The sequence below is a fragment of the Theropithecus gelada genome, chromosome 14, assembly GCF_003255815.1.
Source record: "Theropithecus gelada isolate Dixy chromosome 14, Tgel_1.0, whole genome shotgun sequence".
Classification (NCBI taxonomy): Eukaryota; Metazoa; Chordata; class Mammalia; order Primates; family Cercopithecidae; genus Theropithecus; species Theropithecus gelada.
Window position 1 is genome coordinate 2,025,757 of NC_037682.1, and position 21,947 is coordinate 2,047,703.

A 21,947-nucleotide genomic window follows, 5' to 3' on the forward strand; every position below is an offset into this window, starting at 1 on the left:
CTACCACGTGTTCCCCTGAGTGGATAAAATTAAAAAAAAAAAAAAAAAGACTGACAGCAGGTGCACTGGGGAGGAAATGAAACGGTGGGAACACACACTGCTGGGGGAGGCGCAGCCACCTTGGAGGGCGGGCGTTGCCTGCTGAGGTGGAGGATCGGCAAACCTCATAATTCGGCGATCCCACCACGAAGGATCTGCCCAAGAGACACGGGGGCCGGGGGCCCCAGGCAGTGTGCACAGGGATGCTGGTAGCAGTGTTGTCCCTAAATGCCAAGATGGAAACTGCCCAAGCGTTTGTCGGTAGTAAAATGGATATGTACGCTGTGGTACATGATGCAGTGGATGTCAGGCTGCAACGAAAATTCATAAGCACCCCAGTGAATCCCAGGGGCGTGACACCGCGCAAAACAACAAGCACAAAACAGTGCATGGCCTGGTTCCATTCATAAAAAGCTCCAAAAATCGGGAGCCTGTTTAACAGGTGACGGCGCTGAGGGATGCACTCGTAGGTCGTCAAAATGTACACAGGAACTTGGGATTGATTGCTGGGTGTGGATCAGTCAGGGTGGGGGTCCCAGCTGGGAAAGAAGGGGGGCGGGTCAGAAGGAGCCCCTGGGAGCTTCTAGGGGTCTGGACAAAGTGCTCCTTCTTGATATTTTATGGCTAAATTGATGGGTGATTGTTTTGTGAAGATTCATCAAGCTGTACATTTTAAAAAAATGTTACTTTTAATTGACTTTGGGCACTATTCTGTGCATTATATTTCACATTTAAGAAGTTTTTGTTTAAAGAAATCCTTTCTTTCCTATAGGTCACGGACAGCTCACTATTTTTGGCTAAAAGTCATCGTTACTACTTTGAAAATATTCGATTTTCTCTGGCTGCTTCGAAGGCATTTTCCTCTGTGTCTCTGGTGCTGCACAGTTTGGTTGTGATGTCCTCAGTCAGGGATTTAGTGTTCTATTGTGTGGGCTTCCCTGATCTCGAACTAGGGGGTTGATGGAGCTTATCAACTGTGGGCCATTTTCAGATGCTGTTTCCAGTGACTACGTCTGCCTCTCCCACCATCACAGCCTCTCTGGCCAGTCTCCCAGGAGCACATCTCCTGTCCTGGCTGCCAGCCGCCCCTGACCACCCCTGCAAAGCCTCCAGCTCAGCAGGTGGATGTGAAGGGGGGATGGGGAGGAGATTCCTGTCCCTTTTCTGTCTCAGAACAGTTCCCCTCTCCGCCCAGTCCCTGTCAAGGGCAGTTCCTCTCATTCTGAGGTCCAGTGCAATGGAGCTTGCCTCAGTGGGCCCTATGGTTTGGTGGAGTCAGAGACTTCCCCAGCCCCTTGTGCCTCTATCCATCTGAGCTGTCAGCTGCACGCTATGGGAGCAGGAGGACCCCAGGGAGCATATATTCCTGGTCTCTAAAGCCCCTGTGGGACTGCTGAGCACATGCAATTAGGAAAGAATGTTATGCAGATCTCCCATGTCTGGAGAACAGGCATCAAGCTCTGCCGCCTGCTGGAGTGGGCAGTGGCTTGGCAAGGGCAGGGGAGCCTAGAGAGCTCTGGGCCACTGTGGTCACAGGAAGGGAGGCTTGGGGATGACCCTATAGCACATCCTCCCCAATGCACACACATTCTACACATGCACACAGCCACACACAGCACACATACACAATACACACATGCACACATACATGCACACACGTACACACAACACACACATGCACATAGTCACGCATGCACATATTCACAATCCACACATGCACACAGTCACACACACATGCACACAGTCACACACAGCACATATACACACATACACAGCCACACACATGTGTACACAACACACACACATACATAGTCACACACATGCACACAGTCACAAACATGCACACACAATACATCCACACACATGCATACACATGTACACACAACACATACACATGCCTGCACAGTCACACACATACAATCACACAAAGCACATTTACACACAGGCACACAGGCACATATGCACATACTTGTACACACAACACACACATGCACACAGTCACACACACATACACACATAGCATGTACATCACATGCAGTCACACACATGCAAACACATGTACAGTCACATACATGCAAACACATATGCACATAATATATGCATGCAATTAGTCACACACACATGCAGTCACACACAGCACATGCACACATGCACACAGTCACACATAATCAGTCACACACACACACATACACAGACAAAAGCGCACATGCACACACATTACACACACACATGAACACATGTGCACACAGTCTCACATAAGCACAGTCACACGGACATGCAACACACATGCACAGTCACACACACACACACACACACAGATGCACAGTGAGGCTCAGCCTTTACACTCCCCTCAGTCCTGATCCTTTATTTATTTATTCATTTATTTATTTATTTATTTATTTATTGAGACGGGGTCTCGCTCTGTCACCCAGGCTGGAGTGCAGTGGTGCAATCATGGCTCACTGCAGCCTTGAGTTCCTGGGCACAAGCGATCCTCCTGCATCAGCCTCCCAAAGCACTGGGAATATAAGCATGAGTCACTGTGCCCAGCCCCAATCCTTTTAAACTGGGCTGTTGGGCTGGGGTCCCAAGGGCAGTGACCAGGGCAGCATGGGGAGAGGGGAGGGCAGGGAAAGTCACCTGACTCCCAAAAGATACAGAAATATATGGAGGCACATAGGGAGAAGGACAGAGAGAGAGAGCGAGAGGGGGATTCTTTCTTCCATTCATACAATGTTTATTGAACGTCCAATGTTTGCCAGGCACTGTGCAAAATCACATAAAAATGAGGCGGGAGGAGTGCAGTGGACAGGGAGCGCCAGCAGGTCAGGCATGAGTACAGACAGGCAGAGACACAGACTTCGAAGCCGGACCCCAGTGCTGGAGCTGACGCCTGCTTGCTTGCCTGCTGAGGGCGAGAATGCACCTGCTATGGGGGCCTGACCTCACTGTGGACACCCACCGCGGGAGCACCAGTCTTCCCCCGGTCCCCAGGGTGTGGAAGCCAGGGGCCTTTGTAGCCCCACATTGCCCGGAGTTAGATACAAACATCCCAAGAGCTAGGGGTGCCTCTACTGGCTGGAAGGTAACTGTTCCATTTCCCCAGCATGAACTCAGAAAGCTTCAGCCAGGCACAGGCACGTCCCAGGGAAAAGCTGGCTGAGGGCTTCCCTAATGCAGGTGTGTTTCCTCCTGGCCCCTGTCCCAGGCAGCCACCAGCACTGGCATCGAAGGCTTAAGGAAAATAGGGAAAGAAAGCATTTGCCCCTCTACTTTCTTCCCTCCCAGGCATAACTTGGACGACACCTGGACACTGGGGTTGGCCTTAGCTGACCTCATGATCCAGGACCCAGGTATCCCCCAGGTGCCCCAGGAATTAGAAGCTAGGACCCTCTCTCTTCCAAGGCCCAGCAGCCTCTGCCATCATTTTCCAGCCCAGGCTTATTCAGGAAAGCCTCTGGGTCTAATGGTGAAAGCATCCGAAGTGCCCACAACCAGGTTGCCCACATGCTCGGTGAGGCGTTCAGCCGCCCCTGGCACCTCTCCCACCATCCTCCCAGAGGCACAATGACAGCTCCATGCAGCCCTGTATCAGCCTCGCAGCCGCCGCCTCCTGCCCGCCCATCCCACCACTGCCTAGGGTGAAGGGTCAGTGCTCAAGAGTCCCACATGGTCCCCAACCTGTCCCCTCTCTCGACTCGGACCCCCAAGCCCTCCCGTTTTGAGGTCACACACTCCCTTCCCCTCCCCTCTTCCCTGAGCAACCCCTTCACCTCTGCCTGGGCTGCAACCCAGGCCCATGGGCAGGTGTTGGCCATCCTGCCTTCCTTTGCAGGTTTCTGGGTCAAGACTGTGACCTGCCTCTTGCTCACTGCACTCCTGCCACGGTATGCCCTGTCTCCTGCGTCTGTCCCATCTGCTGCTAACTCAAGGTCCTCCCTTCCGAGGCATCCCACATCTCCAGCCCAGAAGGCTCTTCCCTTCTCTGCTTGGCGTCTCAAAGTCAACATCTTCTTCTCCCTGGTTTCCTGCTGTTGGTACACAGCCCTCTCTACCCACTGGGCTGTCCAAGTCAAGGGGCAGGAATCCTCCAGGCTTCTCCCCCAGCTTACCTCCCAAACCAGTCAACCCCACCACCTGCACAGCTGCCAGGCGCCCTGCTGTCCAACCCTCTGCTGCTGGCCCCAGCCCAGGCTCAGCTCCTCCACTTGCATCCACCTCTGTCCATTGGGATCCCCTCCAAGCTGGCCTCGCTACCCCGGAGGGCATGATCTTCCCAAAACACGAAGCGCACGGCCATGCCCCTTCCCTGGGAAAGTTCGCCTGCCTTCCCATGGGATGATAAGTCCTTCCCACTGCACACCTGAGCTGTGGGATTTCCTGCAGTTTCCCAGACCAGCGGGGCCCCCACAGCGTGAGGCTCTGCACCCATGGCCAGTGCCTCATCTTCTTCATCTTCACCTCCCCGCCTCCTTCGTGTGCCTTGACACCCTGCGCTTTTCCTAGTGCACCCTCATCAGACTTGTCTTCAGGGCTGACCGGCACCCCCATGACTCTGCCTGAGTTCCAAGGGGACAGAGCCCATCCCTGCATCCTGCCCTCCACATTGCAGGCTGCACGTGCCATGGACCGGGATGGCACGGGTCTCGGCCTTTGAACAGCATCTTCAGTTGATTTTCACAGTGATTGTAGAAGTGAAAGGTCATTTTCCTATGTTACAGTTAAGGAGATGGGCACGAGAGAGGTAAAGGGGCCTGCCCGGGTCCCAGAGCCCTCCAGGAGGGACAGGGGTTAGCCAGGGGTCTATCGTCTCTGCCTGCTGCTTCCTTCTGAGTGAATGTGTGGTTTCCTTTGCTCTAATTTGGCCAACGCAGGCAGCTGAGGCTGTGCTCTACCTACTTCCGTCCCCCCAGGAGGCTGCCTGACCCTCTAAGCGACTCGAGTTTGGGGTACCTCCACCAAATGCCCACCCCCCCCATTCACCGTCTGGCACAGCTGTAATGGAGCAGACTGTCTCCTGCAGTCTGCTGTGACACAGTGCCAGGGGCCCTGACCACCAGGCAGTTCCTGAAGGAGGCTTGCAAAGCTTCCAGACTTTTCCAGGCCCTGCCAGGGACACAAAGTAGAAGGCTGGGCTGGAGCTGCATGGGTATTTCATTGAAAGTTCACAGACACGAGGGCTCTGAGCAGGGTCACAGCATGGAGGAGGCAGGCACAGGGAGCACAGAGTGAGTCGTCCCATCGTGGGACACTTTTGCCTAAGCCCTTCCTGCTAGGTGTCAGGTCCAAGGAGCCCCAGGAGCCTGGGAAGGGGCACGTGAGGGCAGGGACACAGACACTGGAAGCCAGGGTGCAGCAGTGAGGGGAGAAGCCCCCAGGCCCCAGACACAGGCAGGGCAGAGGCCAGGAGGCGGAGGGGGTGGGCTGAGGGCCAAGCTCACTGCCCCCTTGCTGTACTCAGCTTCTGATGGCCTTGCTGCCCGGTTCACAGCTCAAGGGAGCCCCAGGACAAGAAGCTCTGCCCTGCCCCAACCTCATGGGATCCTGCGTTTCAGGGACCATGAGAATAAACATGTCTCAGTGCTTGTCTCCGCCAGCGGACGTGCCTGGCAGGCCTTAGTAGTCGGTGAGGGGGTACCGCAGGAAGATGAAGACGAGGATGATGCAGGAGGCTGCCAGGGCAGAGCTGGTGATGTTGAACAGCCGGGCCGTCTTTGCATCCTCCACGGCTCCATTCAGGTCATTGAGAAGCTTCTTGTCTCGCACCTGAAGCCGGGAGGAGGAGAGGAAACAGGCAGTCAGCCAGGGAGCAGGGCCCCGGAGCAGCCAGGAGCCCAGCAGGGCCAGTGCCGCAGCACTCAGCACAGTATCAGTGTCTTGTTTCCGAGAGCTGACAAATGAACTATGGTTCTGGAGGACGATGTCTCTGCCCTGGGGTGCCAGACACTGATGAACTTAGGGGCACAGGGGCATCATGTCTGAAGCCTCTCAACCCTCTACTGGTTTATAAAGTAGGTAAGATGTATTTATATAGAGAGAGAAAAGCAAATATGGTAAAATGTTAACATTTGGGACATCTGGGTGAAGGATGTAAAGAAATTCTTTTCCCTTTTTGCAAGTTTTAAATGATCAAAATAAAAGAAGTTGGCCTCAGAGAGAATATGACTGGAGGATGGGGTGACACAACTCTCTCCTAATTTGATTGGTTCTGCTTAGTTTAAAATTAACTGGGATGCCCTGAGGACGAGCGTTGTGCATTGACAGGAGAGACAGCAATCTCCAGGGCCCTTGGGGAGGGATATTAAGGTGAAGGGAGTGGGCTGGCACTCAGGAAGTCCTGGGGAGGCAGTGGACTGAGCTGGACTCATTTCCAAGAAGCGACCTTCATTCAGAATGAGTTATAGGGCCCTCCCTCCTCAGCACTCTTTCTTTCTATCACATCCACAGACATGTGCGTGAGTTTGCTGTAAGAAGAAACCAGGATGAGGAAGGGAAAGAGAATGGAAAGAGAGGAAGAGAGGAAAAGGCAAAAAGTCTTTGCCTTAGTAGATTGGGGCTGGGCTGAAAGAAGGAAGGTGGGTAGATAGATACTGGGACTGACTAATGCCTGGATCCCTCAGTGCACAGATTAGGCAGATGGACAGGAGACCCAGGTCAGAAGAGTGGACGGACAGAGGATAGATGGGCGGTCAGGGCAATGGGTGCGTAACTGAGTGGAAGAATGGAAGCATGAATGGTTTGGCCTGTGGGTGGATGGATGGAAGAGGCAGAATAGTGGAAGGAACAAAGGGAAAGGAGAGAAAAAAGAGGATAGAGGGAGTGGGGAAGGGAAAGAGAGAACGCAATTCAGTGGAGTGGAATGGAGTGAAGTGGAGTAAATGCAGTGAAGTGCAATAGAGTGGAGTGGATGGAGTGGAGTGATGGAGTGAATGCAGTGAAGTGGATGGAGTGGATGGATAGAGTGGAGTGAGGTGGAGTGAAGTGGAGTGGATGGATGGAGTGGATGGAGTGGAGAAGATGAAGTGGAGTGGATGGAGTGAATGGAGTGGAGTGGATGGAGTGAATGGAGTGGAGAGGATGGAATGGATGGAGTGGAGAGGATGGAATGGATGGAGTGGAATGCATGGAATGGATGGAGTGGAGTCGGTGGAATAGATGGAATGGATGGAGTGGAGTGGATGGAATGGATGGAGTGGATGGAGTGGAGTGAATGGAATGGATGGACTGGAGTTAATGGAATGGATGGAGTGGATGGAGAGGAGTGGGTTGAAAGATGGAGTGGAGTCAATGGAGTGGAGCTGGAATAAAAGTTGGAGAGAGAAGGGATGGGAGGGAACAAGGTCAAATGAGCAAGTAGATGACTTGGAAGATAAATTGTACAGAACGTGCTATCAAAATGGAGAGATCAACGATGTGAAGAAGCAGGTATTGAGGAATCAGGGTAGGGAAGGAGGCAGGAAGAAAGTCTATGCTCTCATCGGGTTCTCATGCTAGTGGTTTCGGAGGAAACTGACATCTGATTGAAATTTGTATTCCTTTCTAAGGACTGAATGTGTCACCCACTTATTGAGGTCTTATTTGATGCCTTTGTTAAAATAAAGTTGTATAACTTTCTCCAGAAAGAGCTATTACATCTTTTGTTAGACTTAGTCTATTTGTTTTGGTTTTTATTATCATGTAAAAATATATTTTAAAATCGTATGTCTAATTGATTTTATATCAAGCTAAACTATCATATTGTACTAATTGACCATGTGTTCTTAATAATAAATCATATCAACAGCAAATACTAATAGTTCTATTTCCTCCTTGCAGTCTATTCCTAGACGGCACAGCATAGAGGTTAAAGCACAGATGCAGAAACACTGACTGGATTTCAATCCTGATTCTGTGGGTCACAGAGTGTGCAGCCTTAGGCAAGCTAACAACTCACTCTTCTGCTCCTCATTTCTTCATCTGTGACATGAAGATGACAACAGCGCTGCCTCCCAAGTTTGTGGAAAGCCTTAATGAATTGATGGATGTGAAACTCCACCACAGAGCCTGGCCAAAGTAAGCTCCTCTCATGGAGGCAAAGAAGATCCCAGAGTGATCCCAGTGGGCAGCAATGAGGACAAGCAGCTGAGTCTCATTCTTGACCTCAATGTACCAGGAAGGATAATGCTCATCTTATCATTAGAGGTCTATGATTGCATTAGAATTTCCACAAGATAAACATATTTTTTCTTTCTCTAATTCATTAACAAGGTAGATTATAATTCATTGATTTTCTTATACCAAGACAACTCTGAATTCCTAAAACAAACTTTTGGTCATGATTTCTTTGTTGGATACTTGGAGTGAGGAATAACGTGGCAGAGGGAGGGTGAAACACCGGGTGTCAAAAGTGGATGGAGTGGCGGGCAGGAGGCTGAGGCAGCTGGGGTATTGGGTGCATGGAAAATGGTGGCCACAGCTAAAGAAGATAGGGAAGAGGAGGGCGGGGGAGTGATCCCGGAAAGGTGGGTGGATGGAGCTGAGGGGTTATATGGATGGAGACTGGGTGTATGGGACAGAGAAATGGATGTAGAAACTTGTGCTGGGTAGGGAGGAGGGCTGGATGGATATAAGAATGTACGCTGGATGAGTGGGACAGGCAGATAGCTGAATTTATGAATACGATGCTTCTTGATGTACAATGGGGCTACAGTCCAATAAATCCATCATAAGTTTAAAGTGTCGTAATTGAACGTTCATACGCATTTTTGTATGATGCGTTTTTCACAAGCCCAGTAAACTGAGGAGCGTACTGAGTGCCTATGGGTTTCCTGCCATTGTGAAGTTGAAAAATCATATGTCAAACCATCATAAGGTGGAGACCGTCTGCACATGCTGGATGAGGGAACAGGACTATAGATGAACATATGAATGTATGTCCAAATGGACAGATGGATACGCAAATGTATGCCACGTGGGTGGGGCAGCTGGGTAAGTGGGTAAGTGAATGGCTGCTGGATGGGAGGTGATGTGTGGATATGTGAGAGCATGTTCAGTGGGCAGGACGGGCAAATAGATGAATACATGAGAATGTGTGCTCATGTGTTCATGGTGGCTTGGACCAGGGCAGTGGCAGTGAAGGTGGAGAGACCCGGCCAACTTCTGGACATGTGTTGAAGGTGGAGCTGACAGCGTTTGCTGGGATCAGGTTTGCAGTGTGATAAAAAGAATGGAGGCTGGGCTCGGTGGCTCACGCCTGTAATCCCAGCACTTTGGGAGGCCGAGGCGGGTGGATCATGAGGTCAGGCGTTCAAGACCAGCCTGGCCAAGATGGTGAAACCCGTCTCTACTAAAAATACAAAAAAATTTGCCAGACATGGTGGCAGGCGCCTGTAATGCCAGCTGCTCAGGAGGCTGAGGCAGGAAAATTGCTTGAACTTGGAGGGCGGAGGTTGCAGTGAGCTGAGATCATGTCACTGCACTCCAGCCTGGATGACAGAGTGAGACTCCATCTCAAAAAAAAAAAAAAAAAAAAAAAAGACTGGAACTTCAAGTGATTTCAATGAATGGACAGGTGGTTACAGGAATACAGGAACAGATGCCAGACTGGAGGGGCAGGTGCACAGATGGGTTTCTGAATGCCCGCTGGATGGCTGGAGCAGGTCCATGGCTGGACACTGGATGGCTGGGATGGATCCATGAGCTGAATGGGTGGAACAGGTAGATAAATGAATTTATGATATGTTTTGAATGGGTAAGACTGGTGGATAATAGGAAGGAGGGTTGTTGATAAATATAGCATAGACCACTGGATGGTAGATGGGTACACAGATTCATTAATCAATCAATCAATCAATCATCAATCAATATTTACTTAGTGCTTGCTCTGAGTAGTTGCTATTCTAGGTCCTGCTTATATTATAAGGAATAAAACAGAGTCTCTGTCCTCATGCAGCTTACATTGTAGGGAGAAGATACAGAAAATAAACACAATAAATAAGTAAAACATGTAATGTGCTCAGTGTGCTAAAAAGAAACCCGAAGAGGCTCAAGGGAACAGAGAGTGCTGTAGGAGGTGCGAGTCTAGCTCGGTGGCCAGGAAAGACCTTGTGGGAGATATTTGAGGAAAGACCAGAATAATGTGACAGACTCGGCCATGTGTTCATCCACAGGGAGGCACGTCCTGGGCACATAGAGCTCTATGTGCAGGGCCCGGTGCCTCTGAGGACTAGGTGCAGAGTAGGGGCAGCAGATCACAGAGAGAAGGGGAGGACATACGGTCAGAGGAGACCATCCAGGAGCACGGTGCAGGCTCTGAGGGTGCTTTTTAGTCATTTAGAGCCGGAAAGATGAACGTGGTATGACATATGTGAACCAGGCAGTGCTGGCCGCTGTGCTAAGAACAGACGGTGGGGGCCGGGTGCAATGGTTCACGCCTGTAATTCCAGCACTTTAGGAGGCCAAGACAGGCGGATCACGAAGTCAGGAGTTCGAGGCCAGCCTGACCAACATGGTGAAACCCCGTCTCTACTAAAAATACAAACATTAGCCTGGTGTGGTAGGGTGTACCTGTAATCCCAGCTACTCGGGAGGCTGAGGCAGGAGAATCGGTTGAACACAGGAGGTGGAGGTTGCAGTGAGCCGATGTCACGCCACTGCACTCCAGCCTGGGCAACAGAGCAAGACTCCATCTCAAAAAAAAAAAAAAAAAAAAAAAAAAAAAAAAAGAAGGGATAGCTGAACAGGCAGAGAGAGGTGGATTGAATGGTCCAGGGAAGGGTGAGGGTGGCTTGGACAGGGCAACAGTGGTGAAGGTAGTGAGACTTGGCCAGCTCCTGGACATGCATAGAAGGTGGAGCTGATGGTGGTTGCTGGGATCAGGTATAGAGTGTGATAAAAAGCATGGAATCTGACATGATCTCAAGGTTTTTGGGGTTTGGTCAACTGAACAGGGAGCTGTAGAAGGCTGCAAAAGGAAGACTCATTTAGCAGTTCAATTTCTGACATGTCAAGTTAGGAATGCCCTTTACACATATAGTAGACATTTGGCGTAGCACTTTGTGTGAGTCTGGAGTTCAGAGATGAGGTCTAGGGCAGAGATATAAATTTGAGAGGCATCAGCAGAAAGATGGTATTTAAAACTGATAGAGTTTGAACATCTGTCCCCGCCAAATCTATGTTGCAGCGATCCCCAGTGGTGGAGAGGGCCTGGCGGGAGGTGTTTGGGATATGCGTGTAGGTCTCATGGCTTGATGCTGTCCTCACCATAGTGAGTGAATTCCTGAGAGCTGGTTGCTTAAAAGTGTGAGGCACCTCCCCGTTATCTCTCCCTTGCTCCCACTCTCGCCATGTGAGATGCCTGCTCCCACTCTGCCCTCCACCATGACTGGAAGCCTCCTGAGGCTTCCCCAGAGGCAGATACCAGCACCATGCTGCCTGTACAGCCTGCCAAATTAAACCTCTTTTCTTATAAATTACTCACTCTCAGGTGTTTCTTTACAGCTGTGTAAGAGTGGCCTAATACTAAAGCCATGGTACTGGATGGGGCGCCAAGGGAGTGAACGTGAAGGAAGGAGAGGACAGAGGGCTGAGCCCTGGAGACCCGCAGTGACAGAAGGTTAGGGAGCCAAAAGCAATTAGGAAAGGGGCTCGAGAAGAGTGGGCCAAGAAGCAGGGAAAGTAAAGGGGGCGCAAGGGTACTAGATGGCGGAATGGGCTGAGAAGCATAAGCAGAGGTGGGACATAGAGGATGGGGCAGCCATGTGGGTGCAGGGGCAATGGATGGTGCTGGGTGGGTAGAGGAGAGGGAGGAGGAGAACGGGAGAGAGAACAGGCTGATGGCTGGGAGTTGAGTGAGTCCATCGAAGCAAGGAAGGAAGGAAAATGGAAGGACATTCTGATGATGAATTGAGGGCTAGGTGGCCAGGCAGTTCTTCTATGACTGTGAATATTGACGGATGACAGATGGGTGAATGTGTGAAGGAAAAAGAGTAGGGATGGGCAGATGGGTACAGAGAGGAACCGGCTCTGGCTATAGAGATGGACGGGACAGGTCACTGGAGGAACAGGGGAGAGGAAACACAAGGAAGCGATGACATGAAAGTGGATGAAAGGGCAATGTTATGGTCTAATGTTCATGTCCTCCAAATTCCTGTGTGAAATCCTAACCCCTAAAGTGATGGTAGCAGTTGGGGCTCTTGAGAGGATTAGGTCATGCATGGGATTGGCACCCTTATAAAAGGGGCCCCAGAGAAGCCCTAGGATTTACTGGCAAATAAGGACACAGAAGTTGGCAGCCTGCAACCCAGAAGAGGGTCCTGATCAGAACCTGACCATGCTGGCACCCTGGTCTCAGACTTCCAGCCTCCAGAACAGTGAGAAGTTAATACCCAGAGTTTATAAACCACCTAACCTATGATAATTCGTTACAGCAGGCTGGACAGGCTCATGCCACTCAACTTGGAGGCACATGAATGGGAGACATGAATAAAGCAAAGGAAGGAAAGGCAAGATAGATGTGGCTGGAAGGTCAGATGGGCAATGGACGAGAGGAAACAAAGAATGGAAATTTTACGGCTGAATCATTAGCTATATTGGTAAAGCAGGTAGGCAGATGGTAGAAAGAATGAAGGGGGTAGAAGGGGAGAATGTGTGGCTGAAAAGTGGGGCAAAAGGAAGGAAAAGAAAAAAATGAGAGGGAAAAGAAGAACGTGAGAAATTGATGCATGAACAGTGAGAGACAGGGTGGATGAGGAGGGAGGGAATAGAGAAAGTGACAGTGGCTGGATTGTGCTGACAGATGGGGTGAGCTGAGGCACGCTGAGTATGAAGAAGGCAGTGAATGGGTGAGTGTGACTCAGTTTGGGGAGCAGCAGGAGGAAGGGTGGGTGGATGGCTTGAAGGGTGAATAAATGTGTTGCCTTGTGAGGTCACAGCCATATGAGGTCACAGGATGGAGGGATGATTGGGTCTATTGACAGGTAGGGCTGGGAAGAAAAGTGGGCAATTACTAAGAAAGTGAGGCTAGATGAATAGTTTAGTGGGTTGATGCAGAAGGTTGGTCGGGACAGGATGGGAGAGCAGGGCAGGGAGGGGAGCCTGAATGATCATGTGTGAACACAGGTAGATGGAAGCTTGGGTGGCTCTTTGGAGGAGTTGAAAGGAATGTGGGAGGATGGATTGAATATAAGTTTGGATGAATGGACAGAGGGAGGATGGACAGATGGATGGACAGATGATGGATGGATGGGCAGATGGAGGATAGATGGATGGACAGATGGAGGATGGATGGGTGGATGGATGGGTGGATGGATAGATGGATGGATGGTGGATGGATGGATGGATGGATGAATGGAGGATGGATGGAGGATGGATGGATGAACAGATGGAGGATGGATGGACAAATGGATGGATGGATGAAAGATAAATGGATGAATGGATGGAGGGTGGATGGATGGGTGGATAGAAGATGGACAGATGGAGGATGGATGGACAAATGGATGGATGGACGAATGATAGATGGATGGATGGATGGAGGGTGGATGGATGGGTGGATGGAGGATGGACAGATGGAGGATGGATGGATGGAAGATGGATGAATGATAGATAGATGGAGGATGGGAAAGATCAATGTGTGATGCTGATATTCAGAAAGGAGTGAGTGGGCGAGTGTGTACATTGAAAACCCAAGGCAGAACCCACCCACCTAACCTGTTCTTTCTGATCGCCCTGTCACTGGAAGGTCTCACAGCCTCCTGGGCTCACATCTAGCAGCTGCTGTGTTCTGGCCACACCTGTTCCTCCTCTCCCACCCCCATCCCCAGCTCACAAGTTCTTCCACCTGGACCACCACACTGGGACTTGAACCCTCTGCCTCGAGGCTTGACTTGTCCCCTTCCCCTACACTGGTTGCAGATTTCATGGCACTGATCATATCCTTCTCTTCCATGTCTCCTACAGATGAGAGCCCAGCCCCTCACGAGGTTTTCAAACCCCTCACTGCACTGCCTCAGGCACTCTTCTAGGACTGTCTTCTATTTCCCACCAAGGACAGGGGCCTTGCGAACCCCCTCGACTGCCCCACCTATGTGTCTTAGTTTATGCTCTTTCCCCCGCCTGAAACACCTTTCCCCTCACCAAGCTTCAAGGCCCGGTGAAATTGCTGCCTCCTCTTAGAAGTCTTCCAGCCTCACCCCAAACTGGGAATGAAATATTCCTTTTCTGAAACACTGTGGTGCTTCTTCCGTCTCATGTGTCCTCTGTCCACAAACATGCACACTCAGGTACATACACAAAGCACATATGCACACACCCTCACACACTTGTGTACACACATTTACACGTGCCATGCACACTCGTGCGATTACACACACATGCACACACACTCAGGTACATACACACAGCACACATGAACACACCCTCACACACTTGTGCACACACATTTACACGTGCCATGCACACTCATGTGTGATCACACACACATGCACACTCAGGTACATACATCACGCATGCATGCACACCCTCACCATTAGGTCAACATGTCTTGATCCATTGTTGGCCAGCTCTGCCTTGAGCACAGGTTGGCTGGGGTGAACAGATGTGGCTGGGGCAGGACTGTCTCTGGAGGCTTTGCAGAAGAGAGACCCAGATCTCACAAAAGCTCTCCAGGCTGAGGATGTGCATATGCAGACCGGGCTGTGCACCTCGCTCACGTCACATTTCCCGAGTGACTGGGGCAGGGAACTGCTGAGGCCAGAAGGGTTAAAAACGCAGCTTGGATGCTGAGATGAGACGTTTGACCATCATCCAGCCGACCGCGGGAGCCAGTGGTCATCAGGAGGCAGCGTGTGGAGGCGGCATGAATGGAGAATTGACTTTCTGTATCTCTGCCTTCCCCGGACACCAGGCTGTGCAAAATAAGGCTCCAATCTCCGCGCTGCAGATCCAGCCTGCGTTGAGCTGAATTGGCCCATGTGGGTGGGGGGTGGATGGATGGCTGGATGGGTGGACGGACACGTGGGGGCAGGCAAGGACACGCTGTCTATTTCGTACCACTGCATGCGGGCCTCCGCCCTGCTCACGTGTGCTGGCTTGAATGTTGTTTTGTTTCTATTTGTTTTGGGAACAGATGAGGGAACAGGGGCTCAGTGAGGCAAGATGGCTTGTCTGTCCCAAGAGCTCGGATTTTAGCCAAGACCTTCTGACCCCAAGTCCGCCCTGTGCCCTTGGTGTAGGGTGCAGATCAGGAGACCTGCAGCTGCGTGGCCAGATGGATGCATTCCCAGGAGCGGGGTCCACAGCCAGCCACTTCCGTCCTCCCTCCTGCCCAGGATAGAGGCAACTCACCTCGCACCCACTCCCAAGTATGCCCCAAAGCCTCTCTGCCCTGGCTGCTCCCACGCCCCGCAGGAAGGACACAGGAGGAGCAGGCCTGGGAGGAGGTGTAATGAGCAGTCCCTGCCCCTCAGAAGGGCCAAGCTCACACCACCCCCAACCCCTGCAGACACCCGGCACCACCCAGAAGTCTCTGACCTACCTACACCCGAGCCAGATGGGCCTGCCCCATGCCAGCCGGCCAGCCACAGCCTGGGCCAAGCGGGAGGAGGGACGGCTTCCGGACAGGAGCCCAGGCAGCCAGACCCATGTCCGCAGGCTGTTGGCAGGGCACAGAGAGGGGAGGCAGAGCTCCACCAGCTGCAGCTTCAGTCCTGCAACACCGGAGCTCTCTGCTCAGGATGGGTCTGGGGAGCCACAGCTGGAGCTGGTGGGAGGCATGACCCTCAGTTCCAGGGGTCCCTTTCCTTTGTTGCTTCTACACACACACACACGCACATGCATGTGTGCACGCAGGAATATACACTCACCAGACACGCACACATGATCTCACACACTTGTACACACATTTATATGTGCCACGCACACTCACGTGTGATTACACACACATGCACACTCAGGTGCATACACACATCACACATGCACACACACTCTCACACACTTGTACACACACATTTACATGCACCACACACGTGTGATTACAAACATGCACACTGAGGTACATACACAAAGCACATATGCACACATCCTCACGCATGTGTGTATACACATTTACACGTGCCATGCACACTCGTGCGATTACACACACATGCACACACACTCAGGTACATACACATAGCACACATGCACACACCCTCACATACTTGTGCACACACATTTACACGTGCCATGCACACTCACGTGTGATTACACACACATGCACACTCAGGTACACATATCATGCATGCACGCACACCCTCACACACTTGTGCACACACATTTACACGTGCCATGCACACACATGTGTGATTACACACGTGCACACTCAACTACATACAGACAGCACATATGCACACACCCTCACACACTTGTGTACACACATTTACATGTGCCATGCACACTCATGTGATTACACATACATGGACACACAGGTACATACAGCACACATGCACACATCCTCACACACTTGTGCACACACATTTACACATGCCATGCACACTCACGTGTGATTACACACACATGCACACACTCAGGAACACACATTACACATGAACATACCCTTGCACATTGTGCACACACATTTACACACACCATGCACACACATGCGATTACACACACAGGTACATACACACCACATATGCACACACGCCCTCACACACTTGGGCACACACATTTACACACACCATGTGCACCCACATGATTACACACACATGCACACATATGCATGCACGTGTGCACACACACAAATACACTCATGCCTACACACATACACATGCACACACACAAAATATATGTACACATTCATGCACACAATGCATCCACATGCACACATACAGTTACACTCACAGTACACGCCCATTTATGCAATTACACTTGAGTACATGCATACACTGGCACGTGCTGGCTCACACACAGGCCCCTGTGTCAGAGCCCAGGGATGGGTCAGCATGCCCGAGGTTGAAGGTGCCCGTGCCAGTGGGCAATGCCGGGGGTTGGCAATGATGATGAGTCAGGAGCAGGACGGGAAAGCCGATGGCAGTTGCGATGCCGGGCGGGGTGGGGCTCGAGCTCAAGGATGGAGCAGAGGCGAAGCTGGCCAGGCGTCCTTCCTCCCAGCCAGCCTCTGCCCAGCCTCTTCCCTCCCCGCATCCCCCGTCTTCTCCCCCACCCGGCAGGGCAGCTGCACTGGTAGAGTACATCTAGCCTTGGCCACTCAAGTCTGGGCTGGGGAAATGTGATGATTAGGCTAAACGTGAGCCAAGCCCTTCCTTCCGGTGCCTCGGGGTGGGGAGGAGGGCACCGGGGCCTGCCCTCGCCCTCACGCTCCTTTCCCCAGGAAGGGCTCCAGCACCAGACACATTTACACAGGGCTGCCCCCCTCACTGTGAGCCCATCACAGCCTCCCTCCCACCATCTCCATCCCTGTCGCTCCACCTTGACCTCAGGGGGACTGGGTCATGTCTGCCCAGCACCTGCTCTGCTACCAGTCAGCTCTTCTCACAGCACTGAGGTGATTCTGGAAGTCATGCCCTCTCAGGGTGGGGGCTGGGGAGGTGTAGAACCTGTTTACACCCCTCTTCCCTGAGCTGTCCTGGCCACCCAGGACTGGTCTCCACGCATGGCCTGGCAGAGCTGTGTAAGCACCTGCCCTTGGGCTCCGGGTGAGGAGCTGGATAAGAAGGTGGCCCCTCTTCCTTTCCACAGGGGTAGGATTCCAAGCCCTCTTCAGCCCCATGCTGGCCCCATCCCTGTACACGGAGGAGTGGCTGTTGCCCAGGTCTATGTCCCATGTCCCCTGAGCCCAAGCACGGACCCTCTCGGCCCGCCCTCAGCCCCTCCTGCGGGTTCCACTGTGCTGGCTGAGCAGAAAGCCAGGCTCTGATGGCTCAGGAGAGGGAAGGGCAGACCCCTGCCCGCCCAGACCTAGCCAGTACCCCGACCTCTCTGGGACCCACGATCAGGACCCCTCGCTGTCCTTTGAACCCTTGGCCCCTCAACTGCACCTGCTCTACCCGTGTGCTCCCCTGAGAGGGAGAGGGGCCGGGCTTGCCAGCCAGGGACCGTCCTGGCGGCACCACCTCTCCAGCCCGCCCTTGCCCCCTGCCACCGCCCCGGCTCACTTTGAGGGAGTAGGCCAAGGCGATGAAGCCCAGGCAGCAGAAGTTGAGGTAGACGAAGTTGAAGATGGACCATAGGTAATAGTCGTTCACCTCGGTGGTGTCCGGGTAGACCTCGATGACCGTCGTGGGGTTGGTCATCGTCTTCTTCTCGGCTAGGTGCTTGCAGGCCGGGGGCGCGCCGGTGGCCCGCACGCTGTCGGTCTTGCTGCTCTTGGACTCCATGGGGAACAGTGTGGGCGCCATCGGGGGAGAGGCCGAGGGCTCAGGGGCAGGGGCCGCTGGAGCCTGCAGGGCGGGGGGCTTGGACACGCAAGCGAAGCAGCCCTTGGGCGAACCTGCCGGGGGCCTCGGGATCCAGAAGGCCCCGTCCAGGGGGACTCGGGCTTCCTGGGCGCCGTCCGTGGTGCTGGCCGGGGCTCCCAGCGGGGCTGGGCACTGGTCGGGGCCCTGGGCCTGGAGAGGAGACAGTGAGAGCGAGCTGGGCCCGGCCCACCGGCCAGCACCCACCCTCACGCCCGGCGGCCCCGAGAACAGCCCCAGTGGAGACGGAAATCCCTGCGGGGGCCGCCAGCTGCCAGCCTGCCACCTGCCTCCCCCACCCGCCCCGGGGCCTCGGCGGCCACAGACGATGCCAAAGCCCTTCGCAGCAGCCTTGGCAGGGACCTGGGGCTTTCATCACTTTGCCATCTGCGCACAAACACTCACCCACTGACACACACAACAGCACCCCCCCCAGAAGCACACCGACGCTGAGACTGACACTGTTGCAAAACACAGAGTGCCCCAGCACCCCAAACAACCCCGCACACATGGGGCGCGGGACCCACAGCCACGCTGCCTCAGCCGCCAACCGGCAGAGCGAGCAGAGCGGCCAAAGCACCTGTCCATGGCGCCCGCGGACACCCGATACCGCCACGGGCACCGCCACGGGCTCCACCGCGGGCTCTCCAGACCCCGGGCGCACCCGCGGGCGCGCTCAGAGCCACTGAGGAGTAAACAACTCCCCACACAAGGCGACGCAGGCTCAGCCACGAGCGCTGAGAACCGGCACAGGTGCGGGGTCTCCAACTCGTGCGCACGGCACCGCCCCCCACCTCCAATCTGGGGACCCCAAGCGCGCACACTTGCCCGGAGCCACGCACCCCCGGGCCATACACAGACGCACAATGACAGGCTGCGAAACGAACACTTCTCCAACGCGGCACCAAGTCGCTCGCGCCCTGCGCCACCCCGCGTGCCCAGCGCCCGTGCAGCGCGCGCCGGGGGGTCTGCGGCCGAGGCTCTGCGGCCCCCAGCCCGACCCGGGTCTGCCGCAACCGCTCGGACGGCGCCTCCTCACCTACAAACGACTCCTCCTCGGCGCGCGGCCGGACCCCCTGCGCCTCGGTGCGCGCGTCCTTCCGCCGTCCCGCGGGCCGCTGTCTGTCCACTGATCCGCGTCCCAGCGGCCCAACCTTGAGGGGGTGGGGAGCGTGCGGGGCTCGGCGGCGGCGCCGCTGCCTCCCCAGCCGCCTGTGCTCCCTCCGCAGCGCCAGACCGGCCGCGCGGCTGCAGCCCAGAACCTGACTCACGGCGGCGGCGGCGGGCGCAGCCACCTCCCCGCCTCCCGCCTCCTCTTGCCGGGAGGGTGGGGGCTGCGGGCCCGGCCGGAAGCCGCGACCCCGGGGAGTTGCAAGGTCCTGCAGGGATGGGACCCCTACAGCGCCCGACCAGGGTGCCGGCGCCACCTCCATCTCCCCGGACCCACTGTGTCTTCCTCCCCACCCCACCCGGCCCCATCCCTCTTGCGGAGCCCCCAGCCCTGTGAAAGACTAGCGGCTCCCGGAACCCTCTCTATCTGCCTCCCCAAGAGAGACCCCCTTCCTATTCCCGCTCTCCCCATCGCGCTCCACCCCAGCGCCTGGGCCCTGCTGCCTCAAGGGACCCCCGCCCCTGGGTCCTGCCCTTCTGGCCTGTTGACTCTCAGTTCCCTCCTGAAGAAGCTCCAGTCCCCTGAGCCCCAGCAGGCCTTCTACCTGAGTGCCCATCTCTGCCCGTCCTATCTCTAACCAAGTCACCAAGGCCCCCAAGGCCACCCTCCAGTCCCTTCCCTCCTTAGCCCACCAAGTCCAGGCCCTCCGACAAGTTTCAGAGACCCCTACTCTGTTCCTTCCTGGCTGAGCCCACTTCTGCCCATGGGAGCTCCTGCCCCCTTTCCTGGAGTCTGACTTCACCCAGCCAGGGCCCCACTCCAGTTCATTCCCAGAGTCTGGGAGCGCGCGGCCTCTCCTGCACAGACCCCAGGTCACACTCCCTCTGCCCGCAGGGCAAAGTGTCCCATTCTGAGCTCTGGTCCCATGCTGAGGTCCTGGCTGCTAAGGACACTTGTCTCCCTGAAGGCTGGTCCACTCACCTGCCCACAGCCTCTCTGCGATCCCTACCAGCCCATCTGGGCCCGGTCCCCTGAGGCTTCTTTGTTTCCTGTGAATCATTTTCCTAACCAATGCTGGTCCTCCCAGCCTCAGCCGCCTCTGCTACCCCACCACATCCTCACTCTCACGGTACGCTTGACCCCAACTGATCTTCCATCCCCATAACAGTCCCCATGAGTCCCTCCCCAAAGAGAAAACTCTGGCCTTGCCTCCCTGCCTCCCTCCGAGTCCCCCACTTCACCACACAGGTGCCCTAAACTGGGTCCTCTTCACCAACCTCCGGCTCCCACTGAGCCCCGACCCTCTCCAAAGTCCCCCGGAAGCTGAGGGTGCATGGCGGCCCCCGTTTCCCTCCCTCATCTCTCTCCAAGCCCTGTCTTCCCATGAAACTCCTTTCTCCTCTGCCTCTCTAAATTGGCCTCCTGTGTCTCCGCAACCCTCTTTCCTGTCTGGAAGGCCAGTCCTGCTTGGGGTCCTTCTGTCCGCCTGTGCCTGAACCCCAGGTCATCTCTGAACCCTTTCTCTCCCCAAACCTCTGTTCTGAACCCTGATCCCCTGGAAAAGCCCAGCCCTCTGCAAGCCCCTCCCCTTTCCAGCCTAGTCTCCACCCCTCATGCCTGGGCTGACCCCTGGCATAGCGTTATCCACAGCACGCCAGGAACCCACAGCACAGGGCTGATCTTAAATGATGCTGATAAACCCTAGTGAGCAGGAGAGGTCATCAAGCCTGAGGGGCCTCCTCCTCATCTCCTTGGGCACCCTGGCCATGCTCTCCCTGGAGCCCACAGGCCATGGGTGGATGGGGCCTGCCAGAGAACCAGGGTTCCGTTCTCCCTCCCCAACTCCCTCCTCCTTTCCAAGGGCCTGGCCCAGGGAAAACTGGACCTGGTGTCCTCAGGCGGGGCCTGATCTTGGGGGCCTCCCAGGCTGTGTGGGGCCTGTGTACCATGCCCCCATGTCTCCCCAGCATCTGAACTGGGCCTACCTGACCAGCCACCACCTTCTGGGAGACACTGGCCTACCACACAGCCTCTCCCCAGTGCTGCCCCAGTCTGCCCTGAAGGCCTCAAGCAGTGAGGAGGCCTCCATAGAAGGAGGAGAGGGTTGCCTGGGCCTGAGGGGCCAGGGCCTGCTCAGGGTCACTGGGTAGGTGACAGGGGAGCCAGGGCCTGCTCCTGGCCTCAGGCCACCTTGGGGCTGCCTCTCTCTGAGGCCAGGACACACCACTGAGAGGGAGCCAAGGGTCACAGAGGTCACAGGGCAGAGCCAGGGCCCAGCCAAACTCAGCACAGCCAGCATTCATGTGACTGTACTGGGCTCCCCAAGGGCCTGGGCTCCAGCATACTCTCTGCTAGGGGTTTCTGGTTAC

At 54.5% G+C, this 21,947-nt stretch overlaps 1 protein-coding gene across 3 annotated transcripts; it reads right to left on the reverse strand.

Moving 5' to 3' along the window:
* Window positions 1-5,175: 5,175 nt before the first annotated feature.
* IFITM10 (interferon induced transmembrane protein 10) lies at window positions 5,176-21,101 on the reverse strand. 3 transcript variants are annotated; one of them, XM_025355875.1, is made up of 4 exons: window positions 20,856-21,074; window positions 19,507-19,621; window positions 18,168-18,620; window positions 5,176-5,805 (listed from the first exon to the last, which is right to left on the reverse strand). In XM_025355875.1, exons 3-4 carry the CDS (start codon window positions 18,408-18,410, stop codon window positions 5,656-5,658), a joined length of 393 nt encoding a protein of 130 aa, XP_025211660.1. In that variant the 5' UTR covers window positions 18,411-18,620; window positions 19,507-19,621; window positions 20,856-21,074; the 3' UTR covers window positions 5,176-5,655. The 3 variants fall into 3 exon arrangements, with proteins under 3 accessions (XP_025211660.1, XP_025211659.1, XP_025211661.1); XM_025355874.1 differs by lacking the exon at window positions 19,507-19,621 and having other exon boundaries at window positions 20,856-21,101; XM_025355876.1 differs by lacking the exons at window positions 19,507-19,621; window positions 20,856-21,074 and adding an exon at window positions 20,560-20,571.
* Window positions 21,102-21,947: the final 846 nt, after the last annotated feature.

What these genes read in the sequence shown, in the direction of transcription:
- IFITM10 (XM_025355874.1), bottom strand. Translation starts at nt 20,963, where the DNA reads ATGGGAAGACAGGGCTTGGAGAGAGATGAGGGAGGGAAACGGGGGCCG. An exon ending in GGGCTCAGTGGGAGCCGGAG is followed by an intron (nt 18,621 to 20,855) that starts GTTGGTGAAGAG and finishes TCTCCTCTCCAG; the next exon opens with GCCCAGGGCCCCGACCAGTG. An exon ending in CCTTGGCCTACTCCCTCAAA is followed by an intron (nt 5,806 to 18,167) that starts GTGAGCCGGGGC and finishes TCCCGGCTTCAG; the next exon opens with GTGCGAGACAAGAAGCTTCT.